This window comes from Danio rerio, chromosome 8 (genome assembly GCF_049306965.1).
Source record: "Danio rerio strain Tuebingen ecotype United States chromosome 8, GRCz12tu, whole genome shotgun sequence".
Classification (NCBI taxonomy): Eukaryota; Metazoa; Chordata; class Actinopteri; order Cypriniformes; family Danionidae; genus Danio; species Danio rerio.
In genome coordinates this window covers 52,344,615-52,364,703 of record NC_133183.1, presented here as the reverse complement: position 1 = coordinate 52,364,703, position 20,089 = coordinate 52,344,615, and the positions used below count along the sequence as shown (strand labels likewise).

General features: G+C 34.8%; 1 protein-coding gene across 5 annotated transcripts in view; it reads left to right on the top strand.

The window, feature by feature from the left end:
• Positions 1-4,759: 4,759 nt before the first annotated feature.
• Positions 4,760-20,089, top strand: part of adgrd1 (adhesion G protein-coupled receptor D1) — a 121,373-nt gene continuing 106,043 nt past the window's right edge. For 2 of the 5 annotated variants that reach the window (XM_073911109.1, XM_073911110.1), the window contains exons 1-6: positions 4,760-5,090; positions 5,180-5,216; positions 5,972-6,064; positions 12,824-12,946; positions 13,794-13,970; positions 18,919-19,176. In XM_073911109.1, the coding sequence (XP_073767210.1) occupies positions 5,037-5,090; positions 5,180-5,216; positions 5,972-6,064; positions 12,824-12,946; positions 13,794-13,970; positions 18,919-19,176 (742 nt within the window). In that variant the 5' untranslated portion in view covers positions 4,760-5,036. Of the gene's footprint in view, positions 5,091-5,179; positions 5,217-5,971; positions 6,089-8,275; positions 8,372-12,823; positions 12,947-13,793; positions 13,971-18,918; positions 19,177-20,089 lie in introns of all 5 variants that reach the window. The other 3 variants (XM_073911107.1, XM_073911106.1, XM_073911108.1) reach the window with 3 other exon arrangements.

The following is a 20,089-nucleotide window of genomic DNA, read 5'->3' as shown; positions in this document are numbered from 1 at the left end:
CTCCAAAGGAAAGAGTCTGTTGAAAAGGCTTGGTGCTGTCAAATAGTTTCACATTCGTTCTCAACACAGCAGCCGGGTTTAGGAGATTGGAATTAAAGAGAAAGTGATAGAAGAGGTGGGGAGAAGAAGGAAAACAATCCCCCATCATAGTTTTTTCACATGCACTGGATCAAACATGTAACATAGAAAGAGAAATGGTGCAAACTAGGGCTTTCATGACCACTACGTTGATGAAACTGTAAACTCTGTTTGCCGTGTTTGATTATAAAAAGCACAGAAATGCTCGCTAATGTGAGTTATTATGATGTCCTGTCTTAAAAACACAGTAATCAAATGCAATCAATACTATATTAAAAACAACAATATTTATTATTGTTATGCTCACTGTTTTGATTTAATGTGATGTCTTAAATATCACTGTAAAACAGGGAAAATTAAATACAGCTTATACTTCTATTTAATTTGTTATAAAGAATATATATATATATATATATATATATATATATATATATATATATATATATATATATATATATATATATATATATATATATATATATATTCATTTATTATTGTTATAATTAACAACAACAAGGTGAATATTCATTTAAAATGATAAATTATGCTAATATTATAAATATAGTTGTACAAGGGATGTGTGAGATAAAGATACACCATTGATATTTATTAAATTAGAAGAATATTTAAAAGGATATATTTAAGGGATATTTAGCTGTTGCCATTTTTGCACATTTTAGATAATCTAGACCTTTTTTCCACTATAAGAAGGATACCCAGCACAAATGTATAGGAGTTAGCACAAATATGCAATGGGGATATGCAGTAAACCTTCTGTATATATCCACAAACACCATGAGAGGAAACAATGTTTTACTTTTCTTTAATTCATTTGTTTTTGTTTATATTTTTATTGTTATTTTAATTTATTTTTTAAGTACTAAATGGTCATGAAACTCCTAGTGGAAGCGAGTCTCCTCATATTTGCCTTACTCAATGCACAATGGTTTGTGTTGTGGCTGAGACTGGTCTGTTTTGTGTTGTGTGCAGTCATGTCGACGATTCCCTCATCAAGCAGCACTGTATTTCAAATCTGTCTCACCAAGTGTTGTGTTGTTGTTTGCAATGGTTGTCATAAGTAGGAAAGGATAGACTTTCACTTCGTTTAAACAACAACAAAAAAAAAACATTCAAGTTGTTCATTTACTTTCGCATGTAAATTGTAATTGAAACAATTTACATTATCATGCTTTTATATACAATTTACACAAAAGTGCGATATGTTTTCATGAACGAAGACCTTATTTAGCACAAATTGACATGATTATTAGCCTCTCATAATATCCAAACCATTCGAATAACATATCCGTGTAGGAAATGATCAGTTGTGAATGTATGGCCAAGGAAAACTTTCCCAGTTCAAAACTTTCCTACTGTACTGTATTTCCTCTCCAGACATTGCTCGTATTCATTTGTTTGTTCATCATTTCATCTTTATTTTTGCCCTGAACGAACATGCTAAAGTAGGTTTGCAAGTATGGACCGAGACTGCCAAAAAAAAAAGGAATGTATGAGAAGCATTCTGTATATCTTGTACAATTTACAGCCAAACTCCAGGTGTTCAATTCATCAGAATAAACGTGTTTTCTTGTCTTTTTTGTTTCTTTTCCGTTTTAATCATTTAATCATGAGATATGTTACGGAGCATCGCTTCTACATGTTTGAGTGACTGCTGCTCTTTTTGTACTTTTTGTCCATTTGTACATTCTTTTTAAATGTTTCTACTTGCTTTTCAGACTGCCTTTTTTGTACATTCAACTTTATATTCTGACAGTGGAAGCTTTCCTCACGGTGTCTTCAAACCATAACGTTTTAAAGTCTGCAATTGTGTGCTAGCTTTATGAAAAAGAATTATAAGCCTATATTGATGGTTATCAAATATTGTGTGAGTGTGCATGTGCAGTTTTATATCAAAATAAATTTGATATTTTATACACAACGTTGCATGTGTTTTTATTTTTAAGAGTCTCGGACATGGGTTTACAGCATGAATTCGTTTTTATGAAGTTTAATAAAACAGAAACAGCTTCCAATAGATGGCGCCCTTGGTCAAGAATTGCCTGCCTGCCAATGGAGAGATATTTGCAACTTTCTCATAGACACAGTAATACAGTACCTGCACACATAGTTTTAAAACTTTATATCAACCTTATAGCTATTATAGCTTTATGCATTGATTGATTGCTATGTTCTATTGAACTTATAATGAAAAGGTTGATTGATTGATTGATTGATTGATTGATTGATTGATTGATTGATTGATTGATTGATTGATTGATTGATTGATTAAAACGCACTTTTTACATTTATTGATCAACTTTTGGGCCATAATTTCCTAAACTTTAAAATCTATCCAAATGATAAATGACATCTCATTAAATGGACAAGAATTGCATCATTGTGAGAAATTCTTTACATGGACAACTGGGAACTTGTATTAAGGTATGAAATCATAATAAGAATAAACGGTCTATCAATAGCATAATCTACTACTCCTTTCTCATTCTAATTAATAAGGTAAATGGACTCGTTTATTGTCTAAATTCGGTTTGTAAAGGCGTAAAAACAGATGATGTTGCTATGGAGTACCCTGCAATTTTCCACCCCTATGAGAACTAACTTCATTAATTCTGATGTCTTGAAAATAAGTATAAACAAGCCATATCAAGGTCTCGAACGTCTAATAAAACTGTTCAGTTGTAACTGAGAGTGAGTAACTCTTGTGTTCTTCCGACTAAGTTTTACCGCCTCGCGTATGGCAGTATGGCAAGCTGGTTTAACATTTAATCTAAATTCAGCCTGATCGCTTGAGGAAACGTAACTATTTTACGCTTTGTCAGTTTGGTTGCTATATTCGTATATGAGTTCAGTCGTGCGTTTTTAAAAAAGAAGCGTGGCACTCAACCTCATGCATCCCTAATCCCAACCATCATTAGAGGATTAGCAAATCATAGTAAATTGTATACTGAGATTGTATGAATTCATGCCAATTAGCCACTTAATCGAAAAGTTACTAGTTGGCGTGAGATATAATTATCAAATTCAAATGTATTTTCATGCTACTAGTACATATTCTATCTATATTATACTAGTATTTTAGGCACTAGTACAGGGGTACCCAAACTCGATCCTGGAGGGCCAGTGTCCTGCAAAGTTTAGTTCAAGCCCCAATCAGACACTCCTGTGTTAGCTGATCAAGCTCTTGGAAACATCCATGCAGGTGTGTTGAGGCAAGTTGGAGCTAAAATCTGCAGGACACCGGCCCTCCAAGACCGAGTTTGGACACCCATGCACTAGTACATTGAAGTCAGAATTATTAGCCCCCTTTGAATTTTTGTTTCTTTTTTTAATATTTCCTAAATGATGTTTAACAGAGCAAGGAAATTTCTACAGTATGTCTGATAATATTTTTTTTCTTCTGGAGAAGGTCTGATTTGTTTTATTTTGGATAGAATAAAAACAGCTTTTCATTTAAAAAAAAACAAAAACATTTTGAGGTCAAAATTATTAGCCCCTTTAAGCTATTTTTTTTTCTCGATAGTCTACAGAACAAACCATCATTATACAATAGCTTGCCTAATTTACCTAACCTGCCTAGTTAACCTAATTAACATACTTAAGCTTTTAAATGTCACATTAAGGTGTATAGAAGTGTCTTGAAAAACATCTAGTAAAATTGTATTTTCTGTCATCACGCAAAGATAAAATAAATCGGTAATTAGAAATGAGTTATTAAAACTAATATGTTTAGAAATTTGTAGAAAAAATCTTCTCTACGTTAAACGGGCTAATAATTCAGAGGGGGTTAATAATTCTGAGTTCAACTGCATACCTTACTGCTATTGTATACTATATATTTATAAAATTGTATTATCTATAGTCGGGTCTAACGTCATAATTTCATGTTTTATTTATATTCTGTATAGGTCTGTGTATTTTGTTGCAAGAGTTTGGTAATTGTCTAAAAATACTAAAAAAGTTTTCCTTAACTTCTGATAGAGGAGCAGGAGTAAATATAGCACCACCTTACATTTGTAGTTAACACGCTTTAATCCAGAAACAATATGATTTATCTGCAGAAAAAAACTGCAGCAGATTCTTAAAAAATCTAAAATTTTGTTATTATCAAATGTAAAGTCTTAAATGTAAAGTCTGAGACTAAAAGATTGTAATTATTGGAAGATATTTTAAACAAAAAAAAGTCTAATAAAATGACTGCTGAAATTGTCTTATGTCTTGAATTTTAACACCACTTTATGAAGAGCAATAGGAGTACTGAGAGGTGTCATTGCTAAAATCAATAGGGCCTTTTTTACGAGGCTCATACTTTACACTAAATATTACTGAAAATTGAAAATTAATAAACTTAGATCTGCCCATCAGATTGCCTCGCTGAGAAGTGTGTTTTGTTGCTGCTCAAGACATAAAAGCAAGATTTATCACAGAAAAACCTGAATGGTTGCTCCAGACTGAGAAGCCTGATTGGTACCAGTACCAATAAATAAATCATGGGACAAGTTAATTACTTGTATCTAATTAACAATAATAATAATTAGCACTTAATGAAAAAAAGTACTAGTAGAGTGGCAAAACTACTTCATTTTATAGATCAGATGTTATAACGGCTTGCCATAGGCTCAGCCCCGATGAGAGAAAGAGAGGGAGAGGAAAGAGAGACGCTCCTTCATCTTCATCCGAGCTCGAGCGAGATACTCACGGACTCAAAGACGATGGATTACAAACTCTGAATATTTGACAGTAACAGCAGATCCTATCTGTTGCTCATTTCAACGTCATATACTGACGCACTTATTACTTTTTTTGTAATACAATAGCTACACAAACAATAGCCTGACTTTACTTTGATTTAAGCGCAATGATTTGTTCGTTTGCAATATACGACGCAATATAGATTTAAAGTTTTTAATTTTTTTTGTTGCTAAAACATCTTTTAAACAATGGACTTAATATACTTCAGTGTTTTACTTATGACTCTCCTGAGCGTTTTTCAGGTAAGATTTTTAAGGAATATTTGATTAAAGTGTGGTTTTAATCGGCTAAAATAAATCAAATGACAAATTCAATGTATTGTTCCCTTCAGGTTCGTAGTGACATGGTATCACCGTCAAAACATCCAGGTAAAACTAAATTCAAAAGTGTACATGTGTGTTTCTTTTTCCTCAGAGCTTATACCTTTTATTTGAACGTTCGAGCAAATTCGTGTATCTTTAATTGCACTTTAAAGTTATTTTATTACGTTCAATTCAAAAGATTCATTAAATTCTGAACAATTTATTTATTTATTCAGTAGATTGTAATAAACAGTTTGTTACACAATTTACAGTAACAAATACGCATTGTACAGTAAAACCACGCGTCGAAATGTAACGATTAATAGCATATCTGCAAAAAAGTGCAAATATTTCCTCCTTCAAAAAGCAACACTTTCTGTTCCAAATCTGCTCCAAAATACGTTTTACTCATTGAGGAAAATTGATTTGCATTGAGATCATCTTTTGGCTGTTGTGACATGTTATGACATAAGTTGTTTTGAAACTCGTGAGGACATATAATGAGTAATACATACAGGTAATATTGCTAATTCAAAGACGAGGCATTGAAGCATCTAATACAGCTTTTTTCTCTTTCGTTTGCTGTCTAAATTGGACTCAAAAGAAAATACTTAATTCAAATTGATTAGCAGCAACAATTTCAGACTGGACTTAAGCAGTAATAAATACGCAGCAAAACTGTCTAGAAAGTTTCTGTGTTCTGTTTCTCAACATTTGGTGAAGGCCAAATACATTAAATGCTGTAGTGAGACAGACTATACATGCATAAAGTACATGAACATAGGCATATATGGGTGTGTGTGTTTGTGTGTTTTTCCCAGGTCTGCAGGTTCTAGCCACAGCTTCACACTACTGGCCCCTGGACTCAGTGGAAGGGATTCACGGCCTTTCGGACCAAATTGGGAACAGAACAGGTCATGTTAATGGGACTAATATAAGTATGTAATCATGTAACCAGTCTTTCTTTCTTTCTTTTCCGGCTTTCATGGGCGAAACCTTTAATAAGTCTAAATTAAAAATGTTCGGCTTTTAAAATCCAAAATGAAAATTAGTCATTAATTTAATCACATTCACCTTCAGTATAACATTGAAGAAGATTTCCCATGGTTAGGGAACTTCTATGGTCTTATAAACATATAAACCAAAATTAATTCCTTTGGTTGAATAATAAATGTATATATACTTAGTTTTGTTTTGCACAAGTATCTAAACATTGTTAAATCAGAAACATTAGCGGAAGTGCAGACTCCACATAATCTCCTGGAAAAAAAAGATTTTAGGAGAATTCAGAATGAATCAAAATGTAACACTTTATTTTCCAGATGAAAATATCATGGCAATTAGAAATACATTCTAAATTTTGTGATCACTTAAAATTGGATATAATAACAAATATAAATAAAGTCTAATAAATAACTATTCATTTTAATTCAATTATCATCAATAATTCATTTTAGAAGCACTAGAAAAGGCTTACAGGCATTTAACCTTTAACAATAGTACACGCAAAACAATATTTCCTCACCATTTACTCACTCGAGTGGTTCTAAATTTTTATGATTTATTTTATTTTTTGAACACAAAACAAGATATTTTGAAAAATGTTGAAAAAAGCAGCCACATACTTAGTAACAAGAATACTGTGGAAGTCAATGGCAGCTTCTTCTGGCATTCTTCAGTATATCTTCTTTTGTGTTTAACAGAAGAAAGAAATTTAAACTTGAAACTAGTGGCGGATGAGTTATTGATGACAGAATTGTACATTTTTGATTAGCTATCACTAGTCTAAACCTAATTTAAAGCCAATAAGTTTTGTATTTAAAGAACATTCTACAGTGCTCAGCATAATTGAGTACACCCCATTTCAAAATGAATAATTTCTCAGTGATTATAGGCGATGTATTTAATTGTAATTTATTACTAAATTCAAATGAAATATTGCAAAAAAAAAAAATTACAACCTACAAAATTTCAGCAAAATATTTTTACAGTTTTTTGTTTCTCTTGATTTTTCCTTTTTAAAATTTGTATTTAATATTTTTCTATAACTTATAAATTTGGATGTACTAGTTTTTGGACCGTCATTATAAGTAATTTTGTTAGATAAGCTCCAGATTTGGCTTCAGTACTGCCTAATCTAATCTGCACAAATATAATATAGCTTCCTATTATAAATATGAATTTAAAATATAGATTTGTAAGGGGTGTACTTATATATGCTGAGCAATTTAATAAAAAAAATCTGTTATTTTTGGTATTTTAAGTGCAGTATAAATGTTTACAATAACACATTCAGCAAAAAAATTATCATAGAAATTCATGTAAAATGTTAGCCAATATTGCATTATTTGTCTTTAAAAAGGTGTAAAACTTGACTTTTAAAAATGAAAAGGAACCCTTTCTTTCTTTCTTTCTTTCTTTCTTTCTTTCTTTCTTTCTTTCTTTCTTTCTTTCTTTCTTTCTTTCTTTCTTTCTTTCTTTCTTTCTTTTCTTTCTGTCCACACAGCTGTTTAACATTCCTCCTTGGTCACGTCTTACTCTCAGAAATCTCCATGGCTTTGCAGCTGTCTTCAGCTCTTACACTGGACTGATTTCCTCAATTGAGTCGAAAAGTTGACTTACATGATTACCTCAGTTGTGATGAAGACGAACGACTGTGACATTTAAGGGTGTCAAAAGCACGCACAGTTTCTCTCTGTGATTTACTAGTCCGCTTAGAGTTGTAGCTGCACAAAATGACCAATATTTAGTCACGTAACTCTGCAATTGACTTAGTAAACAATTTTGTTGACAACAAGACAACAAAATAAGACAAATGTCATCCCGTAGCTGGAATAAATTCTCAGTAGAAGTACAGTATGGCATTTGTTGTCTGCCAGCTAATTCAGAACAAATGGAGAACTCAGAGGAATTTTCTGGGCCTCTCAAACTTGTGTCCCATATGCGGACCCCGAAGCATCTGACTTGTCTACTGGGACAGTGGTCATTGTGTCCATCATGTCTGCTTGAATGTCCTTTTTTCCCCTGTCTTATGTCTCATTCATGTATGTGTCTTTTGCTGAATCACCTGTTTTTGTGTTTCCTGTCTCACTTTCATTGTTGTGTTCCCGTTCTCTCCATCACAGCTGTCAGAATCCACAACCACACTGTCCTGACTACCCATAATTCTTCTTCTGTGTATACCAATGACTCTGCCTACACTAACATTTCCGCCACTGTAGGTGAGGCTCTTACACGTTCACTTACTGACTAGTAGGCAAATATGTGGAGGAATTGTATTAGGGTTATTTAAATTCATGTAGACCTTATATATGAGCAGGAAACCAATAGGAGAAAATACAAAAATGCATTCATATTGGCATAATTGAAGCATGCATTGTTTATTGTTGTTGAATCTGGCGTTCATTGTTGAAATCAAACCTTCAGTAAGCTTTACGAGGGATTTTATTGAATCCAGTGTGTTTGTGAAAGTGTATTTGCCCCATGTTGGAAATCTGCAGTTTGTGGTTTGATTTGCTTTGTCAGTTTATTTAAAACAAATGTCTCAGCCAAACAAGAATTATACAACAGTTTGTATTTGATTGGTCAAGTAGAGTCGCAAGAGTGCTGGTATTTATTGTAACAGTGCTGAAAGAATCTTCATTAAATCTCTCTACCTACAGAAAATATATAAATATATACAGATCAGATTAATAAAACATTAAAAATAGTAATATTAGGAGAAAGTATTACAATTTAAAATAACTGTTTCTGTTTTACACAGATTTAAAATGACATTTATTTTAAATATATTTAATGTCATTTATTCTAATGGGTAAAGTTATAATATTCAGCAGTCTTCACAGTCGTCTGTGTCAATGCCTTACATTTTTAATCAATTTATTTAATCTATGATTCAGTCCGTCTAAATAAGCTTTTATTTATGTAAGTGTGTATGACTGCAACCAAATAGTTCTAAAAAGTCTGTTGTTCGCTGCTTGAACATTCCACTTTTTGAAAGGTTTAGGGTCACCTCAAGTCTGTAACTTTATAATTATGGTTCCTTTTAGTTGTCATTTATTTTGGAGTTCAAGTGGTGCTTAAGACACTTCAGATTGTATATGAAAGCAGCATTAATATCAGCATAACTTACTTTCACGGTTGCCGGGAATTTCTTTATGTTGTCCCGACACAAATGGATTAAGTTAACTTCATTGTTATTACAAATTTAAGTGGATTAAAAATAAAATAATTGAGTTGTACCCAAAAAAAAAGAACAGAAGAATTTTGTTGTTTCAACTCATTTTAAATAAGTAGTTTGAATAAGCAGCAAAAGATCTTACTTAAAATGTCACATTTATATTGGTGGTTCACCAAAACATGTAAATATGCTATCACACTGTGTTTATACACTATCTGACAAAAGTCTTGTTGTCAATTCCAGTTGTAGGATCAACAGATAATAACTTGACTTCTAGTTGTTCATTTCACAGAAGGTAGATTTTTTCTGATAAATCATCTGTTGAACTGCATCCTGATTATCACAAATATTGCAGAAGACCTATTGGAACCCGCATAGACCCAAGATTCTCACAGAAATCAGTCAAGTTTGGTCAAGGAAAATTCATGGTTTGGGGTTATATTCAGTATGGGGGCGTTCAAGAGATCTGCAGAGTGGATGGCAACATCAACAGCCTGAGGTATCAAGACATTTGTGCTGCCCATTACATTACAAACCACAGGAAAGAGCAAATTCTTCAACAGGGTAGCGCTCGTTCTCATACTTCAGCCTCCACATCAAAATTCCTGAAAACACAGAAAGTCAAGGTGCTACAGGATTGGGCAGCCCAATCACTAGATATGAGCATTATTGAGCATGTCTGGTATAAGATAAAGGAGAAGGCGTTGAAGATGAATGCAACAAATCTTGATGAACTCTGGGAGTCCTGCAAGAATGCTTTCTTTGTCATTCTAGATGGATGCAGTCATCCAAGCTCATGGGAGTCATAATACACAATATTAATTATTTTCCCTCTGCACCATGACTTTATATTCTATACTGTACATTATTTCTGTTAAGTGACAAGACTTTTGTCTAAGCAAAGTCAGACCTTACTGTTCTAATTAAATAATTAAATATTAAGGCACAATCATATTTTATTTCGGTAAAATAAGCGTAATCTAGAGGCTTTTATCTTTCATGTAAGCCACTTCTAATACCAAATGGTCAACTAGAAGTCAAGTTATCATTTGTTGTTCCTAAAACTTTAAAAGGTGGAAAGACTTTTGTCAGGTAGTGTATACGAACCATCTAATGTTTACACTATCTCAATAAGACGCTTCAGAAAACTTCCCAAAACCAATGCCGATATCCAGGATCTCACTGCATAGATGGATGTTCAGTCCTCTCTACCTCTTTGTCTTTTCGCCCACGCAGTAAAACTATCTTTCACACACTCCACACTCCAGCCTGTCTCCTCTCTGTCCTCTGCCGTTCACTGTGTCTTCTATGAGCACTTTTTTCCATCATCATCATCATTTCTTCTCTCAACTCATCCATTCATGAGGTGCGATGGTGCTTCGGCTCCCGCTCTGATCCACAGATCAAGCTTTTTAGGTGGAATAAAGGAGGATTTATTGACCACTTGGTCAGAGGAACAACCTAACCATTGACGAAAATCATCTGCAGTTGGGTTGTTCAAAAGGGGGCTTTTTAATTCCCTAGATCCTCGTGATTCAGGATATCAGTGCTTGTTGTTTTAGAGAACGGAACAAAATACTCTGATTTTTACTATGTGGGTGAAAGGTTATAGGATTTCCCCATAAAGTCTCTAGTCAGTCTATTAAATGAACAATAAGTAATTATGGTTACACTTATTTAAAACTACAATTCTCAATATTAACAAACATGGAATATGACTTTTAGTTTATTTAACTCATAATTTGCTGCTTATTTTAGGTAGTTAGGATTAGGTGTTGAGTTGGGGATGTAGAATAAGATCATGCACAATGTGTACTTTATGAGTACAATGTTAAGGATTTTTGTAAATTTACTGTATTTTACTGTAGGACAGTTATGCAGTATGTTACCTTATTTTAGCTGCATTGTGAAAATGACTGTATATTTTAAAGTAAAGATATACAAAATACATACTAGAGCCAGATAACTGGTGCTGTGCATGTAAATACAGTATTTTTGCTGCAATTGATTTACAGAAAGCTACTGGTGAATTGCTACCAGTAAGTTACTGTAGATTTTACTGTAAATTGTTAGCAGTGTACAAATACATAGCTAATATCTTAATATGGAGGTAATAAGTCACTAATTAAAGAGCATATTGCAGTTAAAATACATGTTTCGGCAAAAACTGCGTCGGCAGTTTCCAAGAATAGCCATGTCAATAAAGGCTTTTTAATATTTTTGCACATTTTTTGAGTTCCTTGCACTGATTTTTGCTGTTTATTCTGATGAATCCTTTTAGCCAAAGAGCACCGACACATTATTTAAGCTACCCCTAAGCATTTTTTGTTTGATTTTGGTATATTTTATACAATTAAATATGTTTTAAAAGGTTTTCCAAGGGCACAAATTTGGATGGAAATGTGTCAAAACCATTTTTTTTCTGATATCACATACATGATGTCACACAAGGGAGTTATCTGCCACGCTCTGTGTTTGCTATGTTATTGGTACAGTAGCATTTACAGTATATTGTAATTTATCATCATTATGCTAAATTATTGTTTGTGTATGTTCTCACAAACCAAAATTTTCTGAGTAAATGAAAATATTCTCACTAAAAACTCAAAATAAGCTCATTCTGAAAGCGTAGCCCTATATACATTTCTGGAGATTGTATATTATTTACATATATCTGTGAATTATGTATTCAGAAGTACGTATGGCTGCATTTCGTCTTTAAAACGAATGCTATGGGGTGGTATGATGCCGTTCCTTTCCCGCTGTTGCAAGTTTGTCCAGTTAGCTCGACATGTACAACGGCGAACTAGAGATGCAGAGATGTACGATGACGGGGTTCGAGTGCGGTGAAAAACGATTCCAGAAAGTGGTTAAGACAAAAACAGAAGCCAAAAAATAAAATAAACAAATAAATAACAGAGTGAAAATGTGGTAAAATCTAAAAATGTGGTAAAAATCAGGCGAGTGCTTTTCTCTTTCCGGATTGCTTTTTAAAACTGTCGGTTGGGTTTAGGAAGTGGGTAAGCAGGTCAATTGGTGCTTTTGAAAACATAATCAGTTGGGTTTAGGAACGGATGAGGGTCGGTCAGTCAATCGGTCGGTCAGCCAGCAGTGGCCTCTGGTGGATTTACGTGAGAACAGCAAGTGCGAATTGCACTTGCAAGAGAAATTTGAGGTCTTAAAAAGCGTACACAACGGCCTCTGGGGGATTAGCGAAAACAAAAACTGCAAAAAACTTAGCTCATGGTACGTATTTGGCGCTCTCCAGAAATGTTTATATCAGTATGTTTTCAGAATGAGCCTGGTTGTTAAAGTGACTCCAGGTGGCTCAATAATATAGCCTAAACTGGTATTTAAACTAAAGTGTTTCCAAAATCATCACTCAAAGGCTTTACATTTCAAAACAACAAAATTAGGCCCTTGCTGTACTGCACTGCTTTCTGAAATGAATTTCAAGTGTTATAATCTTGCTGGTTGCTTTCTCGTAATGTAGACATTGTAGAAGGAATGGTGAATAGAGGCATCTATCTGAACGGCGATAACGGGGCCACTTTCCTTCACTTTGGCAACTATAAGGACTCCTGCATTAGTGATCCTACTCTCTGCGGACCTGCTGGTGAGTTTTTATTGTCCTCATTCACCCTTTTGCTGTTGATATAGAAGCACACTGAGATCTTTATATGGTCATAGATTTGTTGCTCAGGTTTATAGGTGACGTAATAAAGGCTAATGATTCAAAATTAAGTTTATATTTCTCAAGAGTAAATATATCAGCTTACATCAAGCGTTTCTGTGCGTGAAAGCTGAAATCATCTGTTATTCATCTGCTCACATCAGCGTTCGTTCCTTTGCTCCCAAAACTGAGAATATGTTGTGTTTATGTTTATTTTCCAGGGCTTGACCAAAGTAAGCCTTGCGATATTGTTTGTGATGGAAGCAGGCTGGATCTAATAAAGACGGTTTTGTTTAAAGATAGATATCTACATATCGGAAAAACTGTTTGGTGATAGCCAGAGGATTATGAAAATCTGATTAAATGTATTGATACATAACACTTTAAGTCATTTATTATTGTTTTGAATTTACGATACAATTATATTTAACAAAATAAACTGCATGAAAAAAATTATAAGGAAACTTATTTTGGAAGGATTAATACATTTATTAGAGCATCAAAATGTAGCCTAAATACTGTAAGATTGTGTACTTATTTTATGAAGACTATGCTTCTTGATGTGAACATGTCGTTAGAATATAAAACATGTGAAAAACTCTTTAAGTGATGTGTGCCACATGTGAGTGTACAATACGTGGGACCAGAAGCACACACTTTAAGTCGCTATTCTTGTTTAAAACTAAATTCCCAAGTTTCAAATTCATGTTTCATAATAATTCAATGTTTCATAATTGTGTCAAAATATCTTAGATTCAAAGCTAAAGCTTTGCTTGTACTCTTACACCAGGGATAACGTTCTCCTTCTTCTGGAAAAACAATGACGACGAGTCTCGTTTTGCGATCGCATCCGGAGGTAAAGTCATCTCAAGCGGTTTCTCAGTCTACTCAAATCCTTATGGCGGATATGTGGAGTTCTACACCAGAGGAGACTTCAAGACATGGAAAGCAAATATCGAACTCCCAGGTACTTTGGGTGTCTGGGGAAATTTCAGTCTGAGTTGTGGAATGTGTGTTTTAAAGCTTCTGAGTATTTTGCTGAGTATCTCTGAGGAAAAGAAAAGATTTCCCATGGTCTTGAAATTTTGTACACATAGACTCATTCTGGTTTGGAATTACAGTTGAAATTCGACCATAAATATTTCAAACATATGTAGTTTTGCGCATAATTACATTGATTACATCCAGATGTCCACAAAGTATGCGAGTCGATAGGCTTCAGAATAAACTTTCTCTGTTGAGCTTGACAGAGTTGTTTACACTTGTATCTGACTGAAAAGAAAAGGAAGCGGGAGTGAAAAGGTGACAAATCATTCAGCTCCCTAGAAAATAATCAATACGGTTTTTCAGTCATTTGGGGAATTATGTAATTTCAGCAATGCATTTGCAGTTTTGTTGTTTTTGCTTCTCTAACTTTCAAAACATTTGGTTTGGTTTGGATTGATGTTGAGTCTGGTGATTGTACGTGTACACTTAAGAAATAATTTTTGCTGCTTGTTCAAGCTACATATTAAAAATGAGCTGAATCAGCACAGTTCCTGAGTTTTTGGGGGAACATCTTAACCCTCTACCGCAGTGGTTTATTATTATCATATTATTATATGACAATAATAATAATAATGACAACTGACAACTAATGGTGGGCAAACTTTTTAGACCCGAGGGCCACATCAAGTTTTGCAAACCAAGTGAAGGGCCACATGTAAAATCCTTCAAAAAATAAGTTTTGATTATAGTGGCAGTATCCATGGACCATGTAATATCAGACAGAAACATGTCACATTAACACAAAACAGGTTTTTAAAAAATAGTTATTATCGAGTCAAATTTACAAGTCAAATTAATTTGCACCGCTATTTATATTTATCATTACTTATCAATCATCAAAAAACAATAAAATAAGCCCTTTAAAATAAAATAATAGTAATAATAATAATAATAATAATAATGACAATTGACAACTAATCGTAATTAACACTATTGTGTTTTCTCTCTCTGAAAGCAGTAATGACTGATATGTATAGCCAAACGTTTCACTCCTGCAGCAAATATTTTTAAAATATATTGAATAAAATTTGGCTAATTGACATTTTAAACCATTTAACTAATTTAATCCGTCAAAATTCTTGCTGTTGATCAAAATGAGCATCACTAAACTGGAGCAAAGAGGTCGACTCGACCGCAGAGGAACGATCTGTTGTTGCTGCAGTCGGTCAGAGCAGTTTTCACTGGACAGCTCGGAGAGAAGATGCAGTTACCTCCCCAGATGAGGACACAGCAGCTGTTTTACCTCAGCATTCTGCATCAGGATTTCTTGTATGAGATCAGCTTGAATCAAGTTACGTGTGTAAAAGGATGTGAGATTAAACAACTCGCCTGGTCATGGCAGCAAGTTGCGAACATTGTGTCGCTTTTACACACTGTGAAAAAACAACACAGGCTCATTGTGAAACTGTGCCCAAATACATTTCTGGAGGGTGGAATTATGTAGTTAGAGCTACATATGCATCTTTAAAATGAAGGCTACGGTGTGGTATGATGCCGCTGACAGCTTCTGTTTCTTTTAGCGCTACCAGCTGACAACTTACCTCCTTGTGGAAGACTTTTCTGCTGTTGCCCAGTGGCTTGCCGCGTATGTTGGCAGACTTGAGAGACAAAGACGAATTAACCGCGATGACAGTATTCGAGTGCGATGAAGAACGGTTCCAGAAAGCGGTTAAAACAAAAACAAAAGCCAAAAAATTAAATAAACAAGTAAATAACAGGGTGAGAATGTGGTAAAATCTGAAAATGTGATAAAAATCAGGCTGCCGCGAGGACTTTTCTGTTCCTGGATTGCTTTTGAAAACACTGTCGGTTGTATTTAGGGAAGGCGGTGGGCCGGTCAATCGGTACTTTTGAAAACATTATCGGTTGGATTAAGGGAAGGGGTTGATGGGGGATCGGTCCCTCAACAGTGGCTTTTTTCTTCACGCAAGAACAGCAGGTGCGAATTTCACTCGCAAGAGAAGTTTGAGATCTGAGAGTGCACAGTGGCCTCTGGTGGATTCCTGAAAACAAAAACCTTTTGGAACATATTTGGGGCTATCCACAAATGTATACAGGGGTACGGATTAATAATGAGCCTGAGTTGTGAGGTAATGAGTCACCACCATCTCTATGATAGTGTTGTTGAACTGAGAGTTGTCCTCTCACATGCTCTCTCTATTGTGACAAAACAATGCACTGAACCCCCCTGAAAAAACCTGAGAAAATCACATGTACATCAGTATTCACAGCCTTTGCTCAATACTTTGTTGATGCACCTTTGGCAGCAATTACAGCCTCAAGTCTATTTGAATAGGATGCCACAAGCTTGACACACTTGTCTTTGGGAATTTTTGCCCATTACTCTTTGCTCTACCTCACAAGCTCTATCAGGTTGGATGGGAAGCGACAGTGTACTGCCATTTGCAGATCTCTCCAGAGATGTTCAATAGGATTTAGGTCTGGGCTCTGGCTGGGCCACTTAAGGACATTCACTGAGTTGTTGTGAAGCCACTCCATTTATATTTTGACGGTGTGTTTTGAGTCATTGTCCTGCTGGATGATGAACCGTTGCCCCAGTCTGAGGTTAAGAGTACTCTGCAGCAGGTTTTCATTCAGGATGTCTCTGTACATTGCTGCATTTATCTTTCCCTCTATTCTGACTGGTCTTCCAGTTTCTGCTGCTGAAAAACATCCCCACAGCATGATGCTGCCAACACCATGCTTCACTGTAGGGATGGTATTAGCCTGGTAATAAGCGGTGCCTGGTTTTCTCCAAACGTAACGCCTAGCATTCACTCTAAAGTGTTCCATTTTAATCTCATCAGACCAGAGAATTATGTTTCTCATGATCTGAGAGTCCTTCAGATGCCTTTGGGCAAATCCCAGGTGGGGAGTGCCTTCCGTCTGGCTACTCTACCATGCAGGCCTGATTGGTGGATTGCTGCACAGATGGTTGTCCTTCTGTAAGGTTCACTTCTCTCCACAGAAGAACACTGGAGCTCAGACAGAGTGACCATTGGGTAATTGATCACCTCCCTGACTAAGGCCCTTCTCCCCCAATCACTCAGCTAAGATAGAGCTCTAGGAAGAGTCCTGGTGGTTAAACATCTTCCACTTACGGATGATGGAGGCCACTGTGCACATTAAAACTTTCAGAGCAGCAAAATTTTTTACGTAACCTTTCTCAGCCTTGTGCCTTGATACAATCCTGTCTCGGATGTCTACATACAATTCCTTTGTCTTCATGCTTGGTTTGTGTATTGGCATGCACTGTCAACCCTGGGACTTTATATAGACAGGTGTATGCCTTTTTAAATCATGTCCAATCAACTGAATTTACCACAGGTGAACTCCTATTAGGCTGCTGAAACATCTCAAGAAGGATCAGTGGAAACAGAATGTACCTGAGCTCAATTAAACAATTTAGAGCTTCACAAAGGCAAAGGCTGTGAATACTTATGTACATGTGATCTTTCAGGTATTTTATTTTTAATACATTTGCAACAATTTCAAAATATTTTTTTCACATTGTCATTATGGGGTATTGTGTGAAGAAAAAGTAAAATGCTATGAATATTTTCCCGATGCACTGTAAATCTTCACAACAAGATTTAACATTTTGTTTTTTGCAGATCTATTTTTTTTTTATGAGATTGTATGTAAATCATTTCACAACAAATGTGATATGCTAATATATATTGTCATATTAGTATGGTCACACATAACTCGGACAGTCACATCATGTTGCAAAAATTTCAGTAGAGGTCTGTATACGTCATCTAAAGCTATGGAAGGATGTAATAATGTCTTATCAGAGGCACAACATAAAGTAAAGGTATATCTGTGTAGTCCAAGCAAACATCTATAGGTCGTTTGAGAACGAGACCAAAAAGTGATGTGCACTTCTGTCTATAGTGCATTGTTTTTTTTAAACAAAGCTGCAACAATTTAATGTATGTTAAAAGCTGTAAGCTGGTTATCTGACAAAATAATCTTATTTCTATTTTTGTTTTACTTTTTTAAAAATGGTTCTACTTTGTTTCAGCTGACAGCAAACACTTGAGTGTTTATTAAAAAATAATATTTTGAAAGAAAAAAATGGTGATATAGTATTGATTTAGTATCAGTATCATGATATTTAATTTCGGTATCATATTGAAGTGGCGTCGCGATGACAGTGGGTAGCACGATCGCCTCACAGCAAGAAGGTCTCTGGTTCGAGCCCCAGCTAAGTCAGTTGGTATTTCTGTGTGGAGTTTGCATGTTGCTCACGTGGGTTTTGTCCAGGTGCTCCGGTTTCGAAGCCAAAGAGAAAATGAATAAATCGTATTGAAATTAAAACTTCGGTATTGTGACAACACTATGATGTCATGGTCCACTAACAATATGAATCGCCAATTTTTGGAGTTTATGAATACAACATTTACCAAAAACATCTAGACAAACAAAAAGCAGGATATACTGGAAACCAAACTAAGAGTGTGAACACACCCTAAGACTAAAACATGTATTACGAAAACATGAACCAATTTCTTAAAAACAGAAAGAGAGAGAGACTTAGCTGGATGATGTGATGAGACAATCCTCATGTGCCATTTTATTCCTGAACAGATGAAATGAGCCATTGACAGCTGAACTCTTGAGTTTCTTTATTCCATGTCTTATTGGCTTTATTAAAAGGTGATGAAATTCATTCCACATGCTGCCTCCAGCTCTTCGTTTCTGTTCATTTTAAACTTCTATTTAATGGACCTTGACACCATGAGTGAATCTGGAAATCGTATCAATATTATCTCTTTTTCCAAGCTGTTAAAACATCTGTGTGCATGTTTGAAATTTCATTTGCTCATTATCCTTGTCTCCTGTCATCTCTGCTCTTTATCTAGGGCCCTACTGGACACATGTGCTCTTCACTTGGACCCAAGCAGAGGGGTTAAAGGTCTACATTAATGGGACGTTCAATGTCGGAGACCCCACAGGAAAGATTGCACCGAACTATGGTGATCAATATGCCGACCTGGTCATTGGCACAGGAAACTTTGGGACATACAAGCAGTATGCCAAAGGGGCCTTTGATGAATTTGTGATTTGGGAGAGGGCCCTGTCCCCTCAGGATATCTGGATGTACTATAAAGCAGCCATTGGTAAGTTATTACAAAGCTTATCATGTTTTTGATTATATAAAGTTGAAGTCAGAATTGTTAGCCACCCTCTGATTTTTTTCCTTTTTTAAATATTTCCTAAAATGCTGTTTAACAGAGCAGGGAAATTTTCACAGTATGTCTGATAATATTCTTTTTTTTTTGGAGAAAGTTTTATTTGTTTTATTTCGGCTGGAATAACAGCAGTTTTAAATTTTTTAAACATCATTTTAAAGTCAAAGTTATTAGCCCCTTTAAGCAATTGTTCTTTCGATACTCTATAGATCAAACTATCGTTATACAGTAACTTGCCTAATTACCCTAACCTGCCTAGTTAAGCTAATTAACCCAAGTAAGCCTTTAAATGTCGCTTTAAGTTGTATAGAAGTGTCGTAAAAAATATCTAGTGAAATATTATTTACTGTCATCATGGCAAAGATAAAATAAATCAGTTATTAGAAATGAGTTATTAAAACTATTATGTTTAGAAATGTGTTGAAAAAAATCTTTTCTTCCTTAAACAAATTGGGGGGGCTAGTAATTCTGACTTCAACTGTATCGGTTTATTTCTTAGTTTCTCAGCCATCATTTGTGCCAGCTATGTGTTCTCTGCAGTTGCCTTTGTCGGGGTTTCCCAAATTAGCTGCACTTGGTGTTTGGTGTGTTTGGCTTGTGCCAGCTTGTCTTTTAGCAGATGGTAGATCTCAATGTTTTTCGATATATTCTGCTTTAAGACTATTCTTGGTCAATTATGTTTGTCTTTATTTGTTCCTATCAATTTAGCCATTTTAATTGAACAATTAAGCCAGTATTGAATGTAGGATTTTTATAAAGGAAATGGCACCTTTTACACAGTATTACCGGTAAATATCTGGAAAATTTCCGCAACGACTTTACCAGCATTTTTAAAGGACCT